Below are 22,535 nucleotides of genomic sequence, written 5' to 3'. Positions count from 1 at the left end.
CTGATAAAGTGGCCCTCAGCTGCCACACTCGTAACTTCTGGCAGCGGATCACCCAGCGCCTTTGTGTGGTGACCTGACTGCTCCTGGCCCTCACTGCCCTGACCTCCCCAGCAGCATGGAAGGAGCAGAGGTGCTGACATTGTGCTTAGTTGTCTGGACTGCACCCAGCTCCCAGCTGTGACCTCCAACTGCCCTTCATACAGATGGGCACCACCGAGGCCAGATCCTAGACTTTAGGGCTGGGATCCCTGGACTAGAGCAATACCTTTCTGAGGCTTGAGTTAAGGGCCCAACCTTTGGGTGGAGCGGTCCTCAGGTGCTGCCTGGAGTCACTAAAGCTCCCAACTCCCAGCCTGTGCAGACTGACGCCACCTCATGGCTGTGCCAGGAGCCGCACCTTCAGGACCTGGGGTTCCCAGAACCATCCAGCCAGAGCCCTAGCCAGGGCCCTTAAACTTCCCTCAGTCCAACCCAGTGGTAACTACAGCAACTAAAATGACATCATTCTCAAGAAAGGTAATACAATCTGACTTCATCTCTTATTATCCTTTCCCCAGCTAATTGCTCCAGCTGCCCTGGGCTCGCTCTTAGAACATTATGCCTGCGGATTGACATTTGCTATTTCCCTGACTGAGCTACTCCCCCCCAGTTAACCTCAAGGCCAACTCTTTATTTCTTTGAAGATCGTTTTTGACAACATCTAATGGTTCTATTAAGAGTCACCTCTACTACTCTTCGATTCATCCTCCTGTAATCATGCTCCATATTTTGACATGTTACTTGTAAATATAGGAAGTACAAACGTCCTTGTTGACTTACTTCTTTTCTCCCCTCCACCTCCACCCCATTAGAATAGAAACTTTACAGAACTTGAGACTATGTCTGTTGTGTTCATGACTGCATCCCCAGGACCCGCGGCTGGGGCTGGGCACAGTTAGGCACTCAGTGAATACATGTGGAGTGAATGATTGAAAGATTTTAGAAGAGCTCATTCATTGGGCTATGTAAACACAAAACAGAGGGCGCGAGCTTAGGCTGCGGGAACAAGAAACGGTTTCTGGAGGATCCAGAATGTTAGAAAGACAAGTAGGAGTTTGCTAAAAGAAGTTAAGAAGAAACAAAGAGCTTTCCCACAAAGAAAACAACACTGCCCAAACCTTGACTTTACTTGCTCATTCAACAAATATTTATTAAACACCTACAGTGTACCAGGCAGTGTTCTGAGCCTTTGGGATTTAAGTAAAAAAGGGAAAGGAAAGTGTATTCACTAATACAGATATCTCCTGTTTTTCAAAAGTACAAGTTATGCCATGTTACTTTTGCAAAAGACCTACATTATAACCTGTCTCCACTAAGAAACCGGAAGAGGATTTTTGCTTTAATGAGTTTGTTTTGCAGCATCCTTATAGAGAGTGTGCACGCCCACAGCAGCCAGGGCAGCATCACCAAACTCCTTCCCAGAACCACACTCAGCATCTCAGCTGGAAGCTGCCATAGCTTTGAACTATGTCTCTGAACTTCTGTGCTTTATCTCTGTCTATTCTGTGCATCCATTAGCAAGATGTGTCCTGAAGTATCAGAAAAGTCTATGGGGCTCAAAAAGGTGTGGTACTTATTGTAAAACTGTACATAATTAAGTGTTTGGATTGTGGAGAACTGAACATGGAGCATTTATGAGAGTTTTTGTTAGGATTAAGACAGTGCTTCGATGATTGTAGAAAAGTGTGATTTGAATTTGAAAGGGTATGACAAGTTTAGGCCAGGGTTGCAGGATATATTGAGTACCAATAAAGAATTGTATCACAGAAAAATGTGGAATGCTAAGCGATCATGCATACTGCAGTATTTCAAGTCTTCCACATCAGCCGCTTCCACATGACCGCAGGCAGACATAGAAGGTGTAGATGGTAGTGGCCTTCCTGTCCTGATAGATTCAGAGACAATTGTGTGTTAATAGATGACCTTTTCCTCCCCCTTACTTTGTCTCCTCTTGTACCTCCACCAACCCAACCTCCAGGGACTCAGCCTAACATACACTATCATCACCACCTCTCAACCTCCCAGCATGCTCACTGTTTTCCAGACTCTGGTAAGTAAAACAACATTGTATGTATATTAATTCTACTTTATGTAGGCTGTGCAATTATTAAACCATTCTTGCTTTTATCTATGTTAATTCTATTTTAGGTACTATGTGTTAGTTTATGATTCAGTAGATCATTTTTTGTTCTGGGAATACTCAAAACTTTTTCCATGTAAATTAGTGATAATTGCTATTTCACTTTACCTCATTTCTGCTTATGAAAGATTTCATAGAAACACTCTACTTTAAGTTAATAAAAATGTTGTAGTTACAAATTATTCTGGGCTAGAGAATGAAAGGAATAGGGAAAAGAACCTATTTTAGTATAGTGGACAAAACTTCTGAGAAGTGAAATTGGGGTAGAAAGTGAATGAAGTTCTGGATAAGCTATCATTTGAGCCAAAAGCATTTCAGGCAAAACAACAGCAGATTCAGGTGGGCTTGTTTGTAAAAGAAAGAGCTCTAAAATACAGACTTCAGAGAATGGGAAAAGGGATAGAGAAGAAAACTCTAGAAAATCTCTCAGGGAAAAACAGAAAGACCAGTCATATTAAAACATGGAAAATGGGGCCTCCCCAGGCGCAGCAGTTGAGCGCTGGGTTGCAAAGCTGCCCGCAGCCTCTACAGAGCCGGTTCGATCTCTGGTTGCTCCCAGGCCACCGGAGGAGGGTCCCACATGGCTCGCAGACCTCTCCTGCCGCCCAATGCTCCCCTCAACAGTGTACTTCGGCCCTTCTGCCTGCTCTGCTCCCCACTCTGGCTCTGGTTCTCTCGCCCTCCCATGCTTCTGATTGTACCCAGTGCTTGTATAAATAAATATAAATAAATAAATAAATAAATCTTAAAAAAAAAACAAACATGGAAAATGGGAGGCTGTTTAATGCAAAGGAGGACGTGATCAGATGACTAGCTCAAAAAATCAAAACCAGCACAAAGGTCACCCCCAATTCATGGCTATTTTAACACTTAACCCACTTAGTTTTCTTTCAACAGTCATTTCTAATATCAGCCTAGAGCATCAGATAAAGTGAAAATGGTGTTATTTAAGTGATTTTTTCCCCTGTGTGTGAATTTACAAAAAATGGACGTACAAGTAGTTTTTAAATTTTTCAAAACTTAAAGTTAATGTCATTTTACTTAAAAAAATCTTTCAACATTCTTTTCTCATCATTTTCAGTAATATTTTTCAAGTTTATCTTTTATTTAGCATCATGTTCTTTTCCTGGAGATTCTATTCTTTAAAAATATTTTTATTATTGTAAATATTTTTATTTTATGGTCTCTCTCTGATTTCTTCTGTATTAAGATCTCTTAGTTTCTCAGACAGACCCTTTTCTCTCTGAATTTCTTTTGCTCCACTGGGTTTTTTTTCCCACAGTGTTTGGTGAGCCCTGGTTCTCTCCTCTTTCTATGTTTGCGAGTCCGCCCATGCCAGGAATTGTTGATTCTGTGAGAAACAATGTCGAGATTTCTTCGAGTGCTGTTCCTCATTTTGCTCTCTCTGGGCTGTCAGCCTGGAGTCATTTTATGTACATTTCTTGAGAACCAACTCTGGGACGTAGATCCAGACTCCCAGCTAATTAATGCAATTTGGGATGTGGGGTGCAGCTCTAATGCTTCACTTCCAGCTCATGAATTTCACCTAGTGATGGAGCTTATTTCTAAATCTGGGGCCATGTGGCACCCTTTTCAGCTCCCTCTCTGCACTTCTACCAAAGTGACTGCTGAATGAATACACTAACATTCAACTCCTCTTTTTCAGTTCTGGTACCTGGAATTTACCTTCTCATTTGCAATCTAAGCTATGGATAGTTTTCCAATTGCTAAATTTTATCTTGGCACATGTCGATGTTTATTATGGGAAGTTTCTGTGTTCTCTCAGTTTGCCATATTACAAATTCACTCAAATTAGTTTCTAAATTGGATTTTTATTTGAAATGTGCGCAGCAGCATAGAGACATAGAGACATTCTGCCTAACCAAATAGTTGCTCATATGTGCAAATCAGTACCAAAACTTAACCAGGTTGCAGCAAATGCTTTCAAAGTCTGTCTTCTCAACAGGGATCATAATTTCTTACTCAACTAGGTTCATGTGAATCATATTAGCTTACCTAGCTCACCTGAATCTGCTGTTGCTTTGCCTGAAATGCTTTTGGCTCAAATGATAGCTTATCCAGAACTTTGCAAAACTATCTGGGTTAATTTTGCAAAAACCTTAAGAACAAAGGGTATAAGAACCCCTCCAAACAGGGGAAGCCACTAATCTCACCTGTGGTGGAGCTGAGGCAGATGAGTTACCAGGTGCCACATAAATGAGGAAGACATATTCAGCTAAATTTTCTAAGAAATTGATGAAACTCCAAATGTGAGTTATTGTGAGAATATAAAACCTGGGAATGTCAACACTCATAGGTTTTTCCCCCAAAACTGTTATTAGAGCTCATAGGAAAGAATGAGTGAACGAGAAAACTAGAGGTACAGATCCCTTACAAGTGGGTAAATGGTATAAATAACACAAACAGAAACCAAGAGTGAAGGGTAAAGAGACAGAAAGTAGTCCTAGCTCCAGCATCCTACACTAATCTATTAGAGGTCTCCCTCTCTGGAGAAGGAGCCAGGAACTCTCCCTCCAACACCAAAGGACGAGCATAGCTGGTACAACAGAGTCAGGCTCACTGATGAAATCCCATCCTAGAGGTCCTTCCACACAGGTCCTTCCTGAGACTGAGGCTGGGACCTGCCTGACATCTGAAAACCCCCCAAGATGCCCACTACCATGTTAAGATATCCAGAACAAGACATTCAACGCAGTCTACCTCTAGGGGGAGGAAGAGAGCACAACCACGGGGGTGGGGGGGGGTGGCTGGAGGGGGAAAAGAGAGAGAGAGAAAGAGAGAGAGAACTATCCCAGGTACAAGTGCACAGGGAAACCTGGAAATTGAGAGTGGAGCTCCTCAAATGGTTAAGTTGAAGCTCAATATAAAAGACACTTTGTCTTCTTTATATTGTAAGGTTCTAAAAGCAGAGGCTAGCAAGCATTCGATGTAGATAGTCAGATAGTAAGTGGTTTATGCTCTACAGACCAAAGGATCTCTGTCAGAACTACTCAACTCCACCATTTACAGTTCAAAAGCAGCCATAGACAATAGACAAATGAATAAGCAGGTTGTGCTCTAATACAACTGTTTTTATGGACACTGAAATTGGAATGCATTATAATTTCATGTGTCACAAAATAATCTTGCATTTTCCAACTGTGTAAAAATGTAAAAAAAAAAAATCTTAGCTCACAGGTTGGATCTGGCTAGGGACTATAGCTTGTGATGCCTGGTTTAAAGCAAAATTAGTAGCAATGAAGTATAGGTTTGTAATATAGATATAACAACAGCAGAAATGATGGGCTGGAGCAGCCAGGAGTATATTGCTGTGTATAAATAGCATTTGAAGAAAGGTCCATGTCAGTATTAGGTTAATAAAGCACTATATGATAGAAGACAGTTGATTAAAGCGCCTTTTTATTTGGAAAATAGGAAATCTCATATTGAAAAACTTTCAGAAAAATCTTTTAAGAAAGAAAATGCAGTATACTTCCTTTTAGAGCTCTGAAAATAATGGAGAGCAACCCAAGAGAAGAAAACTTGTTAATACATGTTAGAAATTTCTAAACTCAGAAGGAAAAAATTGAAATGGTGTAGGAAATTGGGCATACCTTAATGTGTCTCCATGTACGACTAATCTTGTCTATGGCTAATTTGTTCAACTATGCAGGATAGAGGGTTGCTGAGGCCAAGATCGTGTGATGATTGCTGCACTATTTTATTCAGCTCAGATTGCTAAAACAAAAAGCTGTAGACTACGTGTCTTCAAAAGACATCTATTTCTCACATTTTCTGGAGGCTGGAAATTCCAAGATCAGGGTGCCAAAAGATTAATTTTCTGGTGATAACCTTCTCTGTGGCTTATAGACATATTACTTCTGCTTGTATCTTCACATGGTGGGGACAGAGTTCTGGCCTCTTCTTATAAAACACAAATTCCTTTGTAAGGGCCCTGCCCTCACAACCTCATCTAAACTTAATTACATTCTACAATCTTCACCTTCAAATACTGTTATCTTGGCTGTTAAGGCTTTGACATCTGAACAGGGAGGGAAGACACACCAACATTCAGTCCATAACATACACTCATGTTAATAATTTGTTATTCTCAGCTATCAGTTGAATGCTAAACTGGTAATACCTGGAAAAAGTATGACATCAGTAGAAATGAGTGTGTACATGATCCAAAATACCTGATTTATCCAGAGGCATGTATGTGTCAAATTCAACTAACTAAAATAGATTCGAGGGCCTGAAGTGACACAGGATTTCTCTTTGAGCCATCAAAATAAATATCTCAACATTCATTTAGTAATATGCAGTAGATTTTACTGCATTATTTGTTTTACCTTTCCCATTCCTTTGAAAGACTCTATTTGCTAGACAGCATATGCTATACCAAAAAAGGAAGGATATTATTTCTTTATTTTTTTGTCTAAAAGTAGCCAATAATTAATAGATTTTGGCCTAAAGATTCATTTCAGTTATTTGTAAGTTTTACTTAGGGGGCATATCTCTACCACATTTAAAGATAGACAAGTATAGGATTACTTGGGCCACTGAAATGCATGTATCCAAATCCATACAACCTCAAGTCATGAATTTTAGCAATGATGGGTAAGCAGAGTGTATATAACCCATTAGGACATTTAGAGCTAATTTTGAAGGAAAATGCAGTCACAACTCCCTCTGACTGAAACTCAGATTGTGCTATGTTCCCGATCCCTCTCATTTATACTACTTGAAGCAAAGATTGCAGGGTGGGGGTGGGGGGTGGGGGGCTGGAATGAGGAATTACTGTCATATTTGAACTTTCTTATGTGAACTTGTCAAAATTCCATGTCTAAAGTTTTATCTGTGCATTACTGATCACTTGAAAGGTCATCTGAATGTCATAGTCATTATCTCTTGGGCCACTGGAAGAGCATGGGATGAAGATACAGGATTTTGCTCGTACTTTCTCATCCAGTTCCATCCATGGGTATTTTGACCTGTAGTACTAAGAAATTAATAACTACTATTAATAATAGCACAACCGTTAGTAAACACCTGCTATTTACTGCTAGACTTTTAAAACACAAAAATTAATCTATACCAACATAAGGGTGCATTACTTTGATAAGCATGCCACCAACTTCTTCCCCTTTTGTATGGAACAGCACACTCCCTGGTGTGCCTCCTGCCTGTCTCTCTGATCTTTGAAACCTTTGCAGGCACCTCTGTTTCTGCTCCCCCTTGCAAGATCATGTTCCTCTGAGTTTGTTAATGATTATAGGCATATGCCCTTGCTCTTCACGATATAACACTGTGATTCAACCCATGGCCTCAAAAGTTATCCAGTTTGAGCTCTAATCCCTTTACTTTGCTTCTTTGTGACTCAGTTCCCACATCTTCAAAATACTAATTGCATTTTCCTCAAAGAATTTTTGTGAGGACTAACTAAAAGGAAACATGAAAAGCACTACTACATGTCGAACATGTAGTAAATGCTCAATAAGTGTGAGCTGTTATAATACTCAAACGGTTATTATAAATTATCTATTTGATGTCTATCTTCCCTCGACTGCAAGCTCTTCCCCTAGCCCTTGACTTGGTAACCCAGCACAAAGTAGATACTCAATCATTTTTCCTTTAAGGACTAAGGAAAGGAAGAATTAAAGAAATGTATCACTATGCAAAGAGAGTGTCCTTATTTTTATATGAAGAATGAAAAAAAATGTGGAGCAAGTAAGCAGTATTTGAAGCCTCCACTGATAGTAAGAGAATTGTGATTCAAATCCATATCTCTAACCCTGAAGCTTATGTACATTTCATTTATTGCACTGAGAAAAATAACATGCCTTGGGGAGAAGAGGTGGGAAATAATTATAATTGAGCACTTACTGTGGACCAGACAGTGTTTTAAGCACTTGGGTATGTCTCCTCAGTTCATTTTTATAGCAATCTGAAGAGGTAGAGACTATTATTACATACAATTTTATGGATGAAAACTAAAATACAGAAAGAATAGTAATAGACTGATGTTACAAATCTAGGGAGAAGCAGAAAGAGCTAGGATTTGAACCCAGGCATCTGGATCCAGAGGTCACATTCTGACTGCACATTTTTATCTCTCTCTCAGCATCATACACTTTACATTAAGAAACATTAAATAAGAGTCAAAAAGTCACTTTGGTTATATATTTTCCCACTCACTGTTTAGTATACTTTTGAGAGCTACATATCTTACCTTCTTATATTAAAAAGAATAAAATCAAACCACTGAACTGCTACATGACCTCTAATCCCTAAACAATTACTGAATCAAAGTCCATCTGGAATTTTTCCAATGTGTCTTTCAACTTCTGCCTGCGCATTTGCAGTAATCCAGTAATAGGATGTTCACTCATTCCCAGAGGGCACCCATTCCAATTTTAAGCAAAATAAATGTAGGGGATTTTTTCCTAAGTGTAAGTGTGTTGCCTTCTGTCTTGTGCTCATTTACCTAGTTTTACACACTGAAACTATCCAATATTTGAAGAAAAACCATTAACTTATTCAGGAAACATTTGGGCACTTAACTTCCAGCTGTCTTAATAGGCCCTGCACAGACAAAGATGGATATAAATGAATTACGTTGTTAGGATGACAACTATGTAAAAAAAAAGAACTTCAACCTTATGTAGTGAGCGTAATGGTAGAACTACTTAAAAAAGACACAGAAACATTAATTCAAAAGGGCGCCTGCACCCCTATATTTATAGCAACACATTTACAAAAGCTAAGCTTTGGAAACAACCCAAATGCCCAAAAGTAGGTGAGTGGACCAAGAAGTTGTGGTACATATACACAAGGGAATATTACTCAGCAATCAAAAAAGATAAACTCATGCAATTTGCAGCAACATGGATGGAACTGGAAGGGATCATGCTCAGAGAAATAAGCCAGAAAGAAAAAGAAAAATGCTGGATGGTCTTACTCATAGCAGGAATTTACAAATCCTAAATAAGGGACCAGGAAAAAACCTAATTCTAATAAAGTAAAAATCAGAATCAACAAGCAACTATAAACCAGAGACACACTAGGCAGCGGAGGGAATAGGATGAAAAAAAGGGGGATGGGAATTGTATGGGGACTATAACCAAGATGAAAATGCATACATTGTGCAAAAATGAAAAATGATGTAAAAATGTATAAAATAAAATAAAAGAAATATTAAAAAAAGGAAAAAAAGTGTTATCGAAGCATCAAGAAAGAAGTGACTTGGGCAAGAGTGGCTTGTCAAATCAGATATGTGTATAGCAAACTCTTTGTTCTGACCTCCAGGCATCTCCAAATGCTTCCTGCTTCTAGGGACTAAAAAAATATACATTTCCCTGCCTTTTGGAATAGGCTGAAAGTAACAAGCATTATCTTCCTGCCCCCTAGCAATCTGGTTAGGGTATCTGACTTCTAGAGCTCAGGGTAGACGTTCATTACCATTGCTGAGTGGCTACTCTTGGTTAGTTCTATTCTATGCATTTTATAGTTGTTTACATATTTAAAGTCTATATTCATTGTAATTGCTATTTTTATCATTTAACAGATAAGGAACTGAGATTCAAAACAGTCTAGTAAGTTTGGTCTATAGCTTCCAGAAATACTTTTTATCACCTATTTGGAAACCATGCTATTTTTTTCAACAACAATTACTGCTCTTCTTCAGTTTTCCTCAAACATCACTTCCATCCTCCCTCAGCCATATTCCCAAATTCTATTACTTCTATTTAGTAGACTCAGCTTGATTTAATGGGGATTTTTCCCCCATCTAACGTGGGAGTTTGAATCTTATTGCTATTCTGTGATTCCTACTGTTTTATCCTTTTTTATGGTTCAAGATAATTCTTTGATAGAAAAGCAAGCATATTTTGTAATGGAATATCATAGCTAGTACCACATTGGACAAGTAAACAAAAATAGCACCAGATGGACTTGAAATAGCTAAAGCATTTCTAGTGGAAATTAGAAGCCCCAGTTTTCTGTCCAAGGCAAATAACTACCTGAGTGTAACTACAAAAGAAATTTCAATTCAACATAATTTTTTTCAAGTCAACTTATTTGTGAAGTCCTCAAATTCAGCTAGAACTAAATGAAACTCAATGATAAAAGGGAAAAATAGTAACTTCTCTATCACCTAACCAAAAATAAAACATTGATATAATCAATATGACATTTTAAAGATATTATTCATATTATTCATATTTGCCAATAGAATGTGATTTCAAATTAAAGCTATTTTAACTTTTTTATTTGGGCTTGACTCCATCATTCATCAACTGTGGTTAAAAGAAGTATGTGAGTAGAGGTTATAGCTGTGTGTGTATAGAGGAAATTCTGCAAGGCCTTCATATATATATATTTATATTTATATAAATATATACATTTATATTTATAAATGTAGAAAGCTTTTTCAGTTGTATTCTGCCATTACCTTTCCTAGTTCAGTTAACAAGTAAACATACTGGTGGAGTTCAGCAATGCGATAGGGCATGAGAATTAGTACTAGAACCTCACATTATCTCTTTGCTCTGGTGAGCAGGAGTGAGATACACATACACCAGAGAGGCTGAGTGATAAACTAAGATAGTCACTACTTTTGCATTATTATATTTTAGAAGACTTATTTTTTCTAGAATTAAGAATGACTCCATGCTAGCAAGACTATTCATTCAATTAATCAATCAATCAATCAATCAGCAAATATTGAGTATGTCAACTACATGCCAGGCAATATATCGGGTTCTGCATAAAAAATCCAATGTGATCTCTGACCCGATGAAGACTATTCCTAGACAGATGTAAACACTAAGAAAAGAAATATCTCCAAGAAGTTTGCACCTGCAATACCATCTCTGATACCAGTATACACTTCTCATTTGATGCTCCCTTTTCCTACTAAATAGCTAAGAACTAACTAGTTGTGATGGCCGAAAAAACACCCCAAGGCAACATTCCTTTTGTTATTGACAACAGCACACCTAATACAGCCCAGAGCTTGAAAAGCTCACACCCGAACCTAGAGAGGGCTCTCCAGATTTATTCCTCCTTTCTTAGAAGTCTTAATGTCTCCAGTTCTTTTCAGTCCTAAACCTGTTAATAAAACTCTCATTAAATGTCAAATACCATTTTTTTAAACAGTCAAAAAAGGTAGAGGTCACGCAATTCTGACTGCTGGAAAACGTCCTGTAACCGCATAGTGTAAAAAGAAATGCTCCAATGTGGATTTGAAAAAAGTAAAGGTCAATATTTCTTTTAATGTCTAGTGAGGCCAACAGAAAACAGGAGAAAAGGAAACAAGTACTTAATAATTGTAGACTAAAACATATCTTAGGTGGCAGGGTTTTAGGACATAAGCTATAAAATATATTCAGTCCCTTTCAATTTCCTTCCCCATCACAATCACCAAGACATAGATCCTTAAAACAACGTAAGACCTAGCTTAAGTTTTATTTTTCTTCTTCCTTAATCTCAATTCATGTTTAAAAAAATAACAAAAACAAGAAGTGAGAGAAGAAAGCCCCTCTGGACTATGAAGCACAAGCAATTTTCAGGCATATACAGATTTCATAAAAACTAGTGAACACAGCTGATTAGAAAAGCTAAAGTCTATCCAAGATTTGAATTGGGAGACACATAGAGTAATAAGCTCAGCATGCCTTGAAAAAGGAAGACAGAAAAATGTTTAGTATATCACAAATTATATAAAAAGTGAGGCACCCATGGGATTTTCATTTCCATTCAATTTTTGCACACATAGTTCTTCCCATAAAGTTGAAATACATCAAATAAAAGCTCTTGTTTTTATATTAATTTTTAAAGATATATTTATTTTTATATAAGAGCTGGAGTACAGGCCAGATGTGCAGGAGGGTGAAAGGATTCACCAGAGACAGAGCGGGGAACAGAACATGCAGACTGATGAAATATACTGCTGAGGGGAGCAGGAGAGGTCTGCTGTGCCATGTAGGATTCTCGCCGGCCGGCTGGGATCCAACAGGCACTGCAGAGGCTGCGGACAGCTTCACAGCACGGCACTCAACCTGCTGCGCCATGGGAGGCCCTATATTAATTTTTTTTTAAAGATTAAATTTTTTTTTAAAAAAGGGAAAACATTGTCGAAAGTTTTCTCAGCATCTATTGATATTATCATATGGTTTTTATATTTCTTTTTGTTGATGTGTTGGATAACATTCATTGATTTTTGGATGTTGAACCATCCTTGTGTCCCTGGAATAAATCCTACTTGGTCGTGGTGAATTATCTTATGGATACATTGTTGGATTCTGATAACTAAAATTTTATTGAGGGTTTTTGCATCCATGTTCATTAGAGAGATTGGCCTGTAGTTTTCTTTTTTTGTGTTGTCCTTGTTCGGTTTTGGTATTAGTGTAATGTTGGTTTCATAGAACATGTTTGGTATTATCTCTTTCTTCTCAATTTTTTGAGAGAGTTTGTGAAGGATAGGCACTAATTTGTTTCTTTAATTGAGGTAACTGGTATATTTTTTTTTTCAGTCTTTTTTTTTTTTTTTTTAAAGATTTATTTATTTATTTATACAAGCACTGGGTACAGTCAGAAGCGCGGGAGGGTGAGAGAATTCACCAGAGCCAGAGCGGGGAGCAGAGCAGGCAGAAGGACCGAAGTACACTGCTGACGGGAGCGGTGGGCGGCAGGAGAGGTCTGCGTGCCATGTGGGACCCTCCTCCTGTGGCCGGGGAGCAGCCGGGGATCGAACCGGCGCCGCAGAGGCCGCGGGCAGCTTCACAACCCAGCGCTCAACCACTGCGCCACCTGGGAGGCCCTAATTTGTTTCTTAATGTTTGGTAGAATTCATTTCTAAATCCATCAGGTCCTGGGCTTTTGTTTTGGGGGCGGTTTTTGAAAAGATAAACACATGCAGTTTGCAGCAACATGGATGGAGCTAGAAGGGATCATGCTCAGTGAAGTAAGTCAGAAAGAAAAAGAAAAATACCGGATGGTCTCACTCATAGCAGGAATTTAAAAAACCTAAATAAGGGACCAGGAAAAAGACTAATCAATACAAAGTGAAAATCAAAATCAACAAGCAACTATAAACCAGAGACACACTGTGGGAGGGAGGGACCGGAAAGGAAGGATTAGAGTCAAAATAAGGGAGGGTGCAATTGTATGGGGAATATAACCAAAATGAAAATGCATACATTGTGCAAACATGAAAAATGATGTAAGAATTATATAAAATAAAATATTAAAAAAGGGAAAACATCAAAATTTACTTAAGTATTTTATATTGCAACTTACATAGAAGTCAAGAAAACAAGATCTCCATTTACACTTTTGCAACTTATCTAACTTGAATTTAACTCATAGCAAAGGTAGATAATTGAGACATCAACGTTTTATTTTATATAGACATCACAATGCAGATTGTAAGTAACTGATCATGTCATAAAGTCAAGTCTCAAATATCTAAATTTATACCATTTTTAACTACTCCTAGAAATTGTTTTAATTATCCCTTTTTTCTGAGAGCTGGTTTTGTATTATTTCTTTAAAAGCCAAGATTTTTTAAAAAGTCATTCTGCTTAAAAATAAGGTAAAAAGATAAGCAAAAGTGAAATTTTGAAAATTTCTCATGTATCATCTTTTTTGACCTTGAAATGGAATGTGAAGAAGAGTTGGAGGTACTGTACTAAAGAAAGTACCTAAATTGGTCCTCCCTGGTGGCGCAAGGGGTTAAGACTCAATCTATGAAGCTGTCCACAGCCACTGCAGCACGAGTTCGATCCCCAGCCAGGGAGATGCCCACATGGCGCAGCAGACCTCTCCTGTCTTGCCCGCTGCTCCCCTCAGCAGTGTATTTCAGTCAGTCTGCCTGTTCTGTTCCCCACTCTGTCTCTGGTGAATCCTCTCATCCTCTGGCACCTCTGGCCTGTACCCCAGTTCTTGTATGCATAAATAAATAAATCTTTAAAAAAAAAAGAAAGAAAGAAAGTACCTAAATGCATGAAAAATTTAATAGAGTGAAGCATTCCTATGTTCTTTTTCTGAAAGTGTTAAGTATCATGAATTTAACCCTGTTTTTTTCCCCTGAGTTTACCTGAAGGTCATTTCTGGTTTTAGAGATTAAAATCTAGGTAAACTAACCTTTGGATGGGGAAGAACTTCTGTGAACATTTTAAATTCTAGGAAAGAAGATTTCACACTAATCTCCTTATCATCATCTTTTCTTTTCCACAAGGGTAAATTACAGGTCCGACTTTGTCTCGAGACATCACTGTCTAATACAAAGTATTAGACAGAAAATAAATATATCTCATATTATGAGTGTTTGGATTCAACTTGTACATTTAATTTATAGTGACATAAATTACAGTGCTCAATATATCCTTGAAAATTTAATTATAATATATGATGTTTTAACCTAGAATAAGAGGCAAAAAACTGATCTATGGAATTTTTTGGGCATATTTACAGTGAAATTTCTAACCAAGGATGCATACTTAGGGTGTTGTTATTTCTTAGTAATTTTTCTTTTTGATCATTTCTTGGTTATGGACCTATTAAGGGGATCATAGTCACACAGTGCACATGGAGCTGCTTTTATGTATATTCCTCCTTCTATTCAGAATGCCTTTCCTGAGGATCTTATTAATGCATCATAACTTAAATTTTGCTTTCACATTGAGCCTTTTTTTTTTTTTACTTATACATGCTAGCGTGTTTAGTAATGTCAGAGTGCTTCAGATTGTCAACAATTCTAAAATTCTAATTAAAATTCACTTTACCAGGCCCCTAGCTAACTTTACACATTCCACCTTCTACTAGTCTCCTTTGTGTTCATTTTTTTTTTTTAATTTATGCATACAAGAACTGGAGCATAGGCCAGAGGTTCTGGGAGGTGGGGAGAGGACTCACCAGAGACTGGGAGGGGAGGGTAGCAAAACAGGTGGATCTACTGAAATGCACTGCTAAGGGGAGCAGAGGGTGAGACAGGAGATGTCCACTGTACCATGTGAGTTAGCTTCCTGGCCGAGGATGGAACTCATGCTGCAGTGGCTGGCAATATCTTGATAGTGCTGAGACTTAACCCCTTGCATCACCAGGGAGGCCCATGCTCATCTTTTTTTGTCAACTTCTTTCATGTTCCCAGGATGCATGCCGGAGACCCTTCCCCCAAATTTCTGCAGCTGGCTTCCTCACTTTCTTCAGGACTCTTCTCAAATATCATCAACTCAGAGGCCCTTCCTTGATGATCACACTCCCTTATTCTTCTTGATCCAGTCTTATTTCTTCTCACTAAGTGGAATTGTGTATAGATGTGTTTGGTATGTGACTCTTATGAGCATGTAAACTCTAGTAGACCCTATCTATTTTCTTCATTAGTACTGTCACATTGCCCGAAACAGTGTTTGCCTTAAGGCTGATATTCTATAATAATTAGTTGTTGAATTAATTAATTAATCTTTTTCTTATTATCTTTTCCTCCCACTAAATTCTCAAAGTCCATAAAAGCAACAACTTCCTTTCTGATATTCATGTAGCATCTTGTATATAGTAGGTAAAAAGTGGATATTTGTTGTTTGAATGGATTGTGTGTTTGTGTGTGAGTGTGTGTCTACCAGTTTGCTCAAATTACCATAAGATTAGAATTATGCCTTTAGCTCACCAATTTGTATATCAGTCCCATAGTGATGTCTGTCTTATAGCAGGCACACAATAGGTAAATGAAGAACCTCAAGGACTGGGACCAGAGGGAGCAGGGGAAGCAACTCTGGCCCTCACCACCCAGAGGCTTCCACGGGGTTAATCTGAGGTGTCAATGGCAAGAGGAAAGAGTTGGGGATTTGCAGAGTTGTGAAAACCTTAAGTCACTCCTTTCATCTTTTTAGGGCCCAGACTGGTCCTGGCAAAATCTTGCTCCCCAGACAAACCCAAGAAGCTAGTCCCAACTTCAAAGCACCTTATTTTCATATAGTATGGTTTGAATTCTGAGAGAAATAAATCTTAATTTCAATCCAGGTCTTTGATTTGTTTGCTGAAAATCTTTCTCCTGAAGATTCCATATGAATTACTTTGTGGTGCCAAAGAACTTTGGACAAGAAGAATTAGATATTAGCATAATAGCTTCCACTAGCTAGCAGCATAACCACAAGAACATTCGTTATAAAAACTGCGTTCATGATTTTCATTTGAAAAATGAATATATTAGAAAAGAATTAACATTCTCGGATTATGGACTACATATTCAGGTTTGCTGAGATTCCTGTTGGGAGGATCCATCAAGCTTCTTCTTTCCTTCCTCTACCCATTTGTCACAATCCTCCTTGGTGAGCTGTGGTTACTGATCAGAATCCATCCAGTGTACAGGGGTAAAGAACAATGGAGAACTGTAGGCCTAGGACCGCCCTGCCATTCTTCCTAGAGCCACAATGCTGTCGGTCCAGGAACTACACTTAGATACCAAATCTCTGTATGCTACCATTGCTTAAGTTACTACAGTCCTTAGTTCACTTACAATAATCTACCTTAACTTTTGACCTTTCCTTTGAGTTGGGGACTAGTCTGAGCAGGCCTTGGGAATACCAAGGTGAATTTAGAAATGGTGCTGTCCTCTACGAGTTCCATTCAATGAAGAGTCAGATGCAACAGAGCACAAAAAAAAAAAAATGTTTTGATAGAGCCAACACAAAGGATAACCTCACAGCACAATCCAGGGTGCCAAAAGAAACTAGGAAAGGGGGTGTTCTGGGACATCTTCCAATAGGTGACCAAAAACAGAGTCCTGGTTTGAATTAATCAAAATGTAGACTGTTAAAGCTATACCATGTCAGACTTATCTCATCCAAACCCCAATAAGAGGGGAACCACCCATGAAAAGTAAATATCAGAGTTACAACTAGGAGCCAGATAAGTGTGACTGGGATACCTCTTTAAAACATTTATTTTTGTGTGAAATTTCTCAGATCTCTTTCATCAGTTGAAACATGCAATTAATTCATATTTTAATGAGGAAGAGAGAAAACATTTATATATTGACTGCATACACAGCAATAATGTCAATAACCCATCATTCATAAATTTTAGATTTTGCAGTGAGCTGCTGGTGAATTTATTCAGTTACAACTCACCTCGCTTGCCTATGGATCAACTCACATTGGGAAGAACAGGAATAGTCTGGCTGTGAACAAGAACAAAGTTGAAGAAAATCGCTGCCTGATTGCATTTCCTCTCAATGACTGAGCTAAGCATCTAAGGGCTAGAGTAAAACCCCAAAAGTAAAATATTTTGAGTAGTAGTAGTGTATACGTTTGCTCAAATATGCGATTTTCTTGGAGTTTCTTTCCTCCTTAACCTAGTCTTTTTGCTTAGGATGTTAAAAGGCTGTTTTAATAATGAACAATATAAAAGAACATTACACTAAAATAGAAACGTTTGCAAAATCCATAATTTCTAATAGCTTGCCATTTGTTTAGCTCCTACTGGCAATGGATTTATCCTATTTAGTGCAGATGATGATACTGGATGAAATCATGTGTTATACAATGGATTTCTGAGCTCTTTAACTACTGTTATTAATTTACTGGCTTGCAAATCCACATTTCTCAACATAAAATCAATGCTTTTTTATCTTTCAACTTTTACCCCAATAAGGTTGCCATGGGCACCACACATCTGTTCCGGTGCCAACAGATTGCGTTAAAGTCACTCACAATCTCTCCAAATTAAAAACCTCACTGAGTTCTCTGGCATTTTCACTGTCCTCGCCTCAGGATGCTCTTTTCCCGTGCCCCACAGTCCAGTTTAATCTGCTAGAAAGAATATTTTTAGAGGTACATCGGACTAAATCATTTTCGTCTGAGCAAACCATTTCCAAATGGCCGCCCAGGGTCCTAAATCCGGCTGCTGCTGTGGACGGGGACAAGCAGGTGCCCTCCGCTGCAGAGTCGTGGCACCGGAGCGCATTCATAACTGGACGTCAGAAACCAGAAAGAAAACCCGAGCACACAGGGACAGGTATAACCCCGCACCGTGCACCAGAGAGGCCCCAATCCAAGCGGGGGGACTCCATTCTTAGGCTTGGGGAGATGCTGGGGAACGGGCGAACGCTGCTTCCCCATTCAAGTCAAAGAGCAGGACGCACAGGGTCGCAGGTCAGAAGTTGCATTTCAACCCAGCCTGCGCTGCGTCCCCGCGCTTTCCGCAGCTGGGGCACCGCGGTGGCACCGGAATAGGGGAGGATGAGGCTGACTGGGGCTGGAGAAACTGAGTTGCCACTGCCTTGGAGCTGTCGGTGGCGAGCGCAAACGCGACTCCCGCCGCCTTCCGAGGACGCAGCCGGGGAGAACCTGGATCCTCAGTCACGACGCCGCGCCCCGAGCCCGACAGGGCTGCCCAGCTTGGCGCTGCCCTTTCGGCCGAGGACAGCTCCCCGCCGCGGCAGCCCCGCCGCCGTGCGCCCCGGCACAGGCCACCCCTCCGTGCGCCTTGTCCGCCCCCGGGCGGCTGCCTGGGCACCCGCAGCTGGACCGACCATCGCCCCCCGGGCGCCGGGACAAACTTCATTCTTCTTGGGCCCCCCGGCTCTGGCTACTGCCAGGCGGCTCCTCGCCCGGCTTCCCGGGTCTCCGGCTGCAGGCGCCCTCACCCGGCGCGGCGAGCCTCCTCCTTGCCCCTCTCCAAGCGCGAGTCCCAGGCTCCTAGCGGTCCCCGCGCATCCGCTTCAACAAAGCCGGCGGCCGAGAGGCGACCCGGGGAGCCACTGGGAGTGGCGGCCGGGGCGCCGGAGCCGGGAGAAGGCACCTCTTGGCCCGGCGAGCGCGCCGTGCAGGGGCAGAGCGGACGTGGCGGGCGCAGAAAGGGGAAGAAAGTGTCCTGCTCTCTGCGCGAACGCCTTCTCCGCCCGTCCTCTCTCGCCCTGCTGCCCCTGCCCGAGCGCGCCGGGCTGTCCCGGTGGGAGTTGGCGGGGGCTTCTGCGCGGGCAGGGGGAGCGCAGTGGCCCGGCGGGCGGGCCGCTTCCTTACCTCTGTCCAGAGTGAGCGGCTGGACCACTGTCAATGTCGCCATGTCTGCCGTGGGAGCCGAAGTGACGCTCGGCTTCAGCATCAGCAAGCGCTTGTAGTGAGAAAAAGAGGAGCTTGGGGGCGGGGGTGGAGAGGGAAGAGGAGAGGAGGGGGAGGGGAGAAGGTGGGAAGGTGGTGGTGGTGGAGAGGCGTGGAGAGGAAAGCTTGGGTGGGTTGGCAGCCAGTTGGAGACGCCCCTGTTCCTGGGCGGGCAGACCTTCAGATTCCGCGTGAGGCTGAGCAGGTATCAGGTATCGGGGAGCGACAGCATCTCCAGCCCTGGGAACCGAGGCTCTGCCCTAGAACTTTGCAATGCCACCCCTGCAGCGCTGGATGGGTGTCGCTGGCTGCTCGCTGTCTTTCAACTTTCCATTCAAATAAAACGGCCAGAACACACACAGGTCTGGGGGATGGGGGATCGCAGATGAATTTTCAGATTAGCAGAGATCTTCAACTCAGTAATCCCATCCCCTTGGTAGAGAACATGCTGTGAGTGTCAGAAATGTTGAGGTTTTAATTACAGTTGCTGTTAATTTCTGTTAAAGTTTTTGGAATGTTGACTTGTAACAGTGTACGATGTAACTGACTTAAGACCAGGGTTCCATCTTTGGGTGTCAGCAAAAGGACCTCAGTACATTGCTTAGAAAATAACTTACCTTAAAACTTCTTAAAATAGTTTTAAATAAAATTGCACAAAAAGAACTTTCTATCATTATTTGAAAACATGAACCTAGCATTTTTTTTCCATAAAGCAGTTATAGGTTGATCTATAAACAGTGATTACTCAGATGCCACTGAATAATTAAATAACATGTGTGCCAAGAATTGAACCGAGTGTAACGGGCCGTGTGGCCTTCTGTAACTTAGGGGTTCAATATACTTCTGCCTTCCTGTAGCCTGTAATCTAGTGGGAAATGATTTTATTAAAAGGGTGACTTTGGGGTCAGTTGATCAAGTTTCAGTAATCAGAATCTTCAACTTCTGGCTGTGACCCCAACAGATAGCTTTCACTCTGGCTCTGCTGTAGTCACTCCTTTACCAGACAATTTTTTAAGGAGCATGGAGGAATTTTGAATATGCTCAATGATGATGACTGTGGGCTCAATATGGGAAATGACAAAGTTGTCTCCATTCATTCACTTCCATGTAACAGAACAGAATTTTTTAAAACTAATAATAAACTCTTAAATGCAACTTTTTCATAGCAAAATATCTGCACATGTTTTGTCATTGTCTTCTGATTAAAATATGGATGGTTTCTGAAGATCTTTTCCATCCCATGCTCTGACCTGCATTTTTAAACAGCAAGATTTCATTATTGAATAAGCAAGTTGAAGATGATTGACCATATAACAGAACTGAAAGACAACTAAAATTGTAGTTGAATATGCTTATATTTTCTTGTAGTGTTTTTAAATACCCTGATCTTGACATTCAATCCTTACTTATGTACTATTCAGAAATCACATAATCTCTCACTGATCTCCAATTTCTTTATCTGTCAAAGAAGGGAAGGGAATTAATAACCTTCAATCTCACTGACATCCTATAAAATGAGGGAACTGCATTTTCCATCCTGCAATTTCCCTGAGTTTTGTGAGGATCTGGAGAGATGATGAGGTATCTTTTAAAAATAGTAAGTTAGGGCCTCCCTGGTGGCACAAGGATTAAAGTCTCAATGCTATCAAGCTATTGCCAGCCAGACACTGCAGGCATGAGTTCGATCCCTGGCCAGGGAGCTAACCCACATGGCGCAGCAGACCTCTCCTGTCTCGCCCGCTGCTCCCTGAAGCAGTGTATTTCAGTAGATCTGCCTGTTCTGCTCCCCACTCTATCTCTAGTGAATCCTCTCACCCCTCATTTCTGGCCTACACCCCAGTTCTTATATGCATAAATAAATAAAATAAATCTTCAAAAATAGTGAATTATATACACATTTATTCATACATAAATATGCATCCACCTGAACTGGTTGGCAAGCCCTGTGGTAGTGCTTGGTTTACCTGACATAGCCTTCCTGCAGATTACTCTGTCAACTTTGGGAGACAAACAATGAACAAACTATAAGAATTCTATAGAATAAGTCTTTAAACGCCACCGAAAATAAGGGGGGGGGGGAAGCAACTATTCTGATTTTCCTTATTCATATCCCCTGAATCAAATAACAGAAATAAGTTCAGGTGTGCACAATAGCAGTTGAAGTTTTCATGAAATATCAAGCTTCATTCAATAATTGAGGATGAAAAGGTCATACCCAGTCTCTTGACCACTAATGTTCTCCTAGAAACACTCTGTACTATATATAAATATTTGTGTGGCTTCATTCATATATCTAAAAGTCATCATTGTTTCCATTTCAACACAAATCCCAAACTGTGAGATCCAAGAAGGTTGGCTTGTTATCTTTTTGTTTCCCGATGTATCCCCAACACCAAACATTGAAGAGCACATTTCTGGACTAACACCTTGAGTCCTCTAACTGAAAATCTGCACTATCACACTCGCTTTCTGTTTCTGTAGGGCTTTTATAATGAATAAGAGTGAAAGTAAGAAGCAGCACAAATAACCACATATTCATCAGTTCTTATTTCTAGTAGTGGCAAATTAAATACCTTTAGCTTATGCCTACATGGGTATAGAAAAATGAATGATAAACAATTGAGTATCTGTTAAATTCTGGTTTTAAGATGTGTGAATACTACTCTCACTGAAAACATTTGTGAATTTTTATTTGAGACCTGTAGAGACGTAGAAAATTTTTATCACCTCTTCTTTTTCTTTGGTGGCTGTGAGCCATACTTAGCTCTCATAGTTACTTGTTTGGCTTATGCCTATACTAACCTAGTGTTTCATCAAGGATCATGTGCTTGATGGCTCCTATGTATGTATGTTGCTTTGTTAATTGTGTGTTAATCAGGGAAATGTGAAGACACCTGTAATAATACGTTTTAGGTATTTGGTTGCACAGTTGCTGCAATTTTCCATTAAATGATGCATAGTAATTTAGCTCAACAGTAACTAAGTTGAACTCATTAATTAAAGAAATAAATATTGAGTATTTTATATCGCAGGCTTGGCACTAGCTTGGCTTCTCTCTCCTTTTCTTTTCAGTCTGGAACAAAATGTATTATTATCTCATTTTATTGATAGGTGACCTGAGGTTCTGAGAGGTTAAGTAACTTGCCTCAGAATAGTAGCACCTGGATTTAAGTGTCCGTGCTTCCCACTAAGAAACATCGTGCTGGGCCTCCCCTGGTGGCGCAGCAGTTGAGCGCTGGGCTGCAAAGCTGCCG

At 40.2% G+C, this 22,535-nt stretch overlaps 1 protein-coding gene across 1 annotated transcript in view; it reads right to left on the bottom strand.

The window, feature by feature from the left end:
- The window catches only part of LIN7A (lin-7 homolog A, crumbs cell polarity complex component), a 113,104-nt gene extending 93,309 nt beyond the window's left edge, over window positions 1-19,795 (bottom strand). The window contains exon 1 of the mRNA XM_037513929.2: window positions 19,204-19,795. Within this exon, the coding sequence (XP_037369826.1) occupies window positions 19,204-19,285 (82 nt within the window). The 5' untranslated portion in view covers window positions 19,286-19,795. The remainder of the gene's footprint in view (window positions 1-19,203) is intronic.
- Between the last annotated feature and the right edge of the window lie 2,740 nt (window positions 19,796-22,535).

Source organism: Talpa occidentalis, unplaced genomic scaffold (assembly GCF_014898055.3).
Source record: "Talpa occidentalis isolate TD23 unplaced genomic scaffold, MPIMG_talOcc4v2.1 talOcc4.16, whole genome shotgun sequence".
Classification (NCBI taxonomy): domain Eukaryota; kingdom Metazoa; phylum Chordata; class Mammalia; order Eulipotyphla; family Talpidae; genus Talpa; species Talpa occidentalis.
Note: the sequence above shows the minus strand (reverse complement) of the source record. Positions and strands in the feature narration are given on the sequence as shown.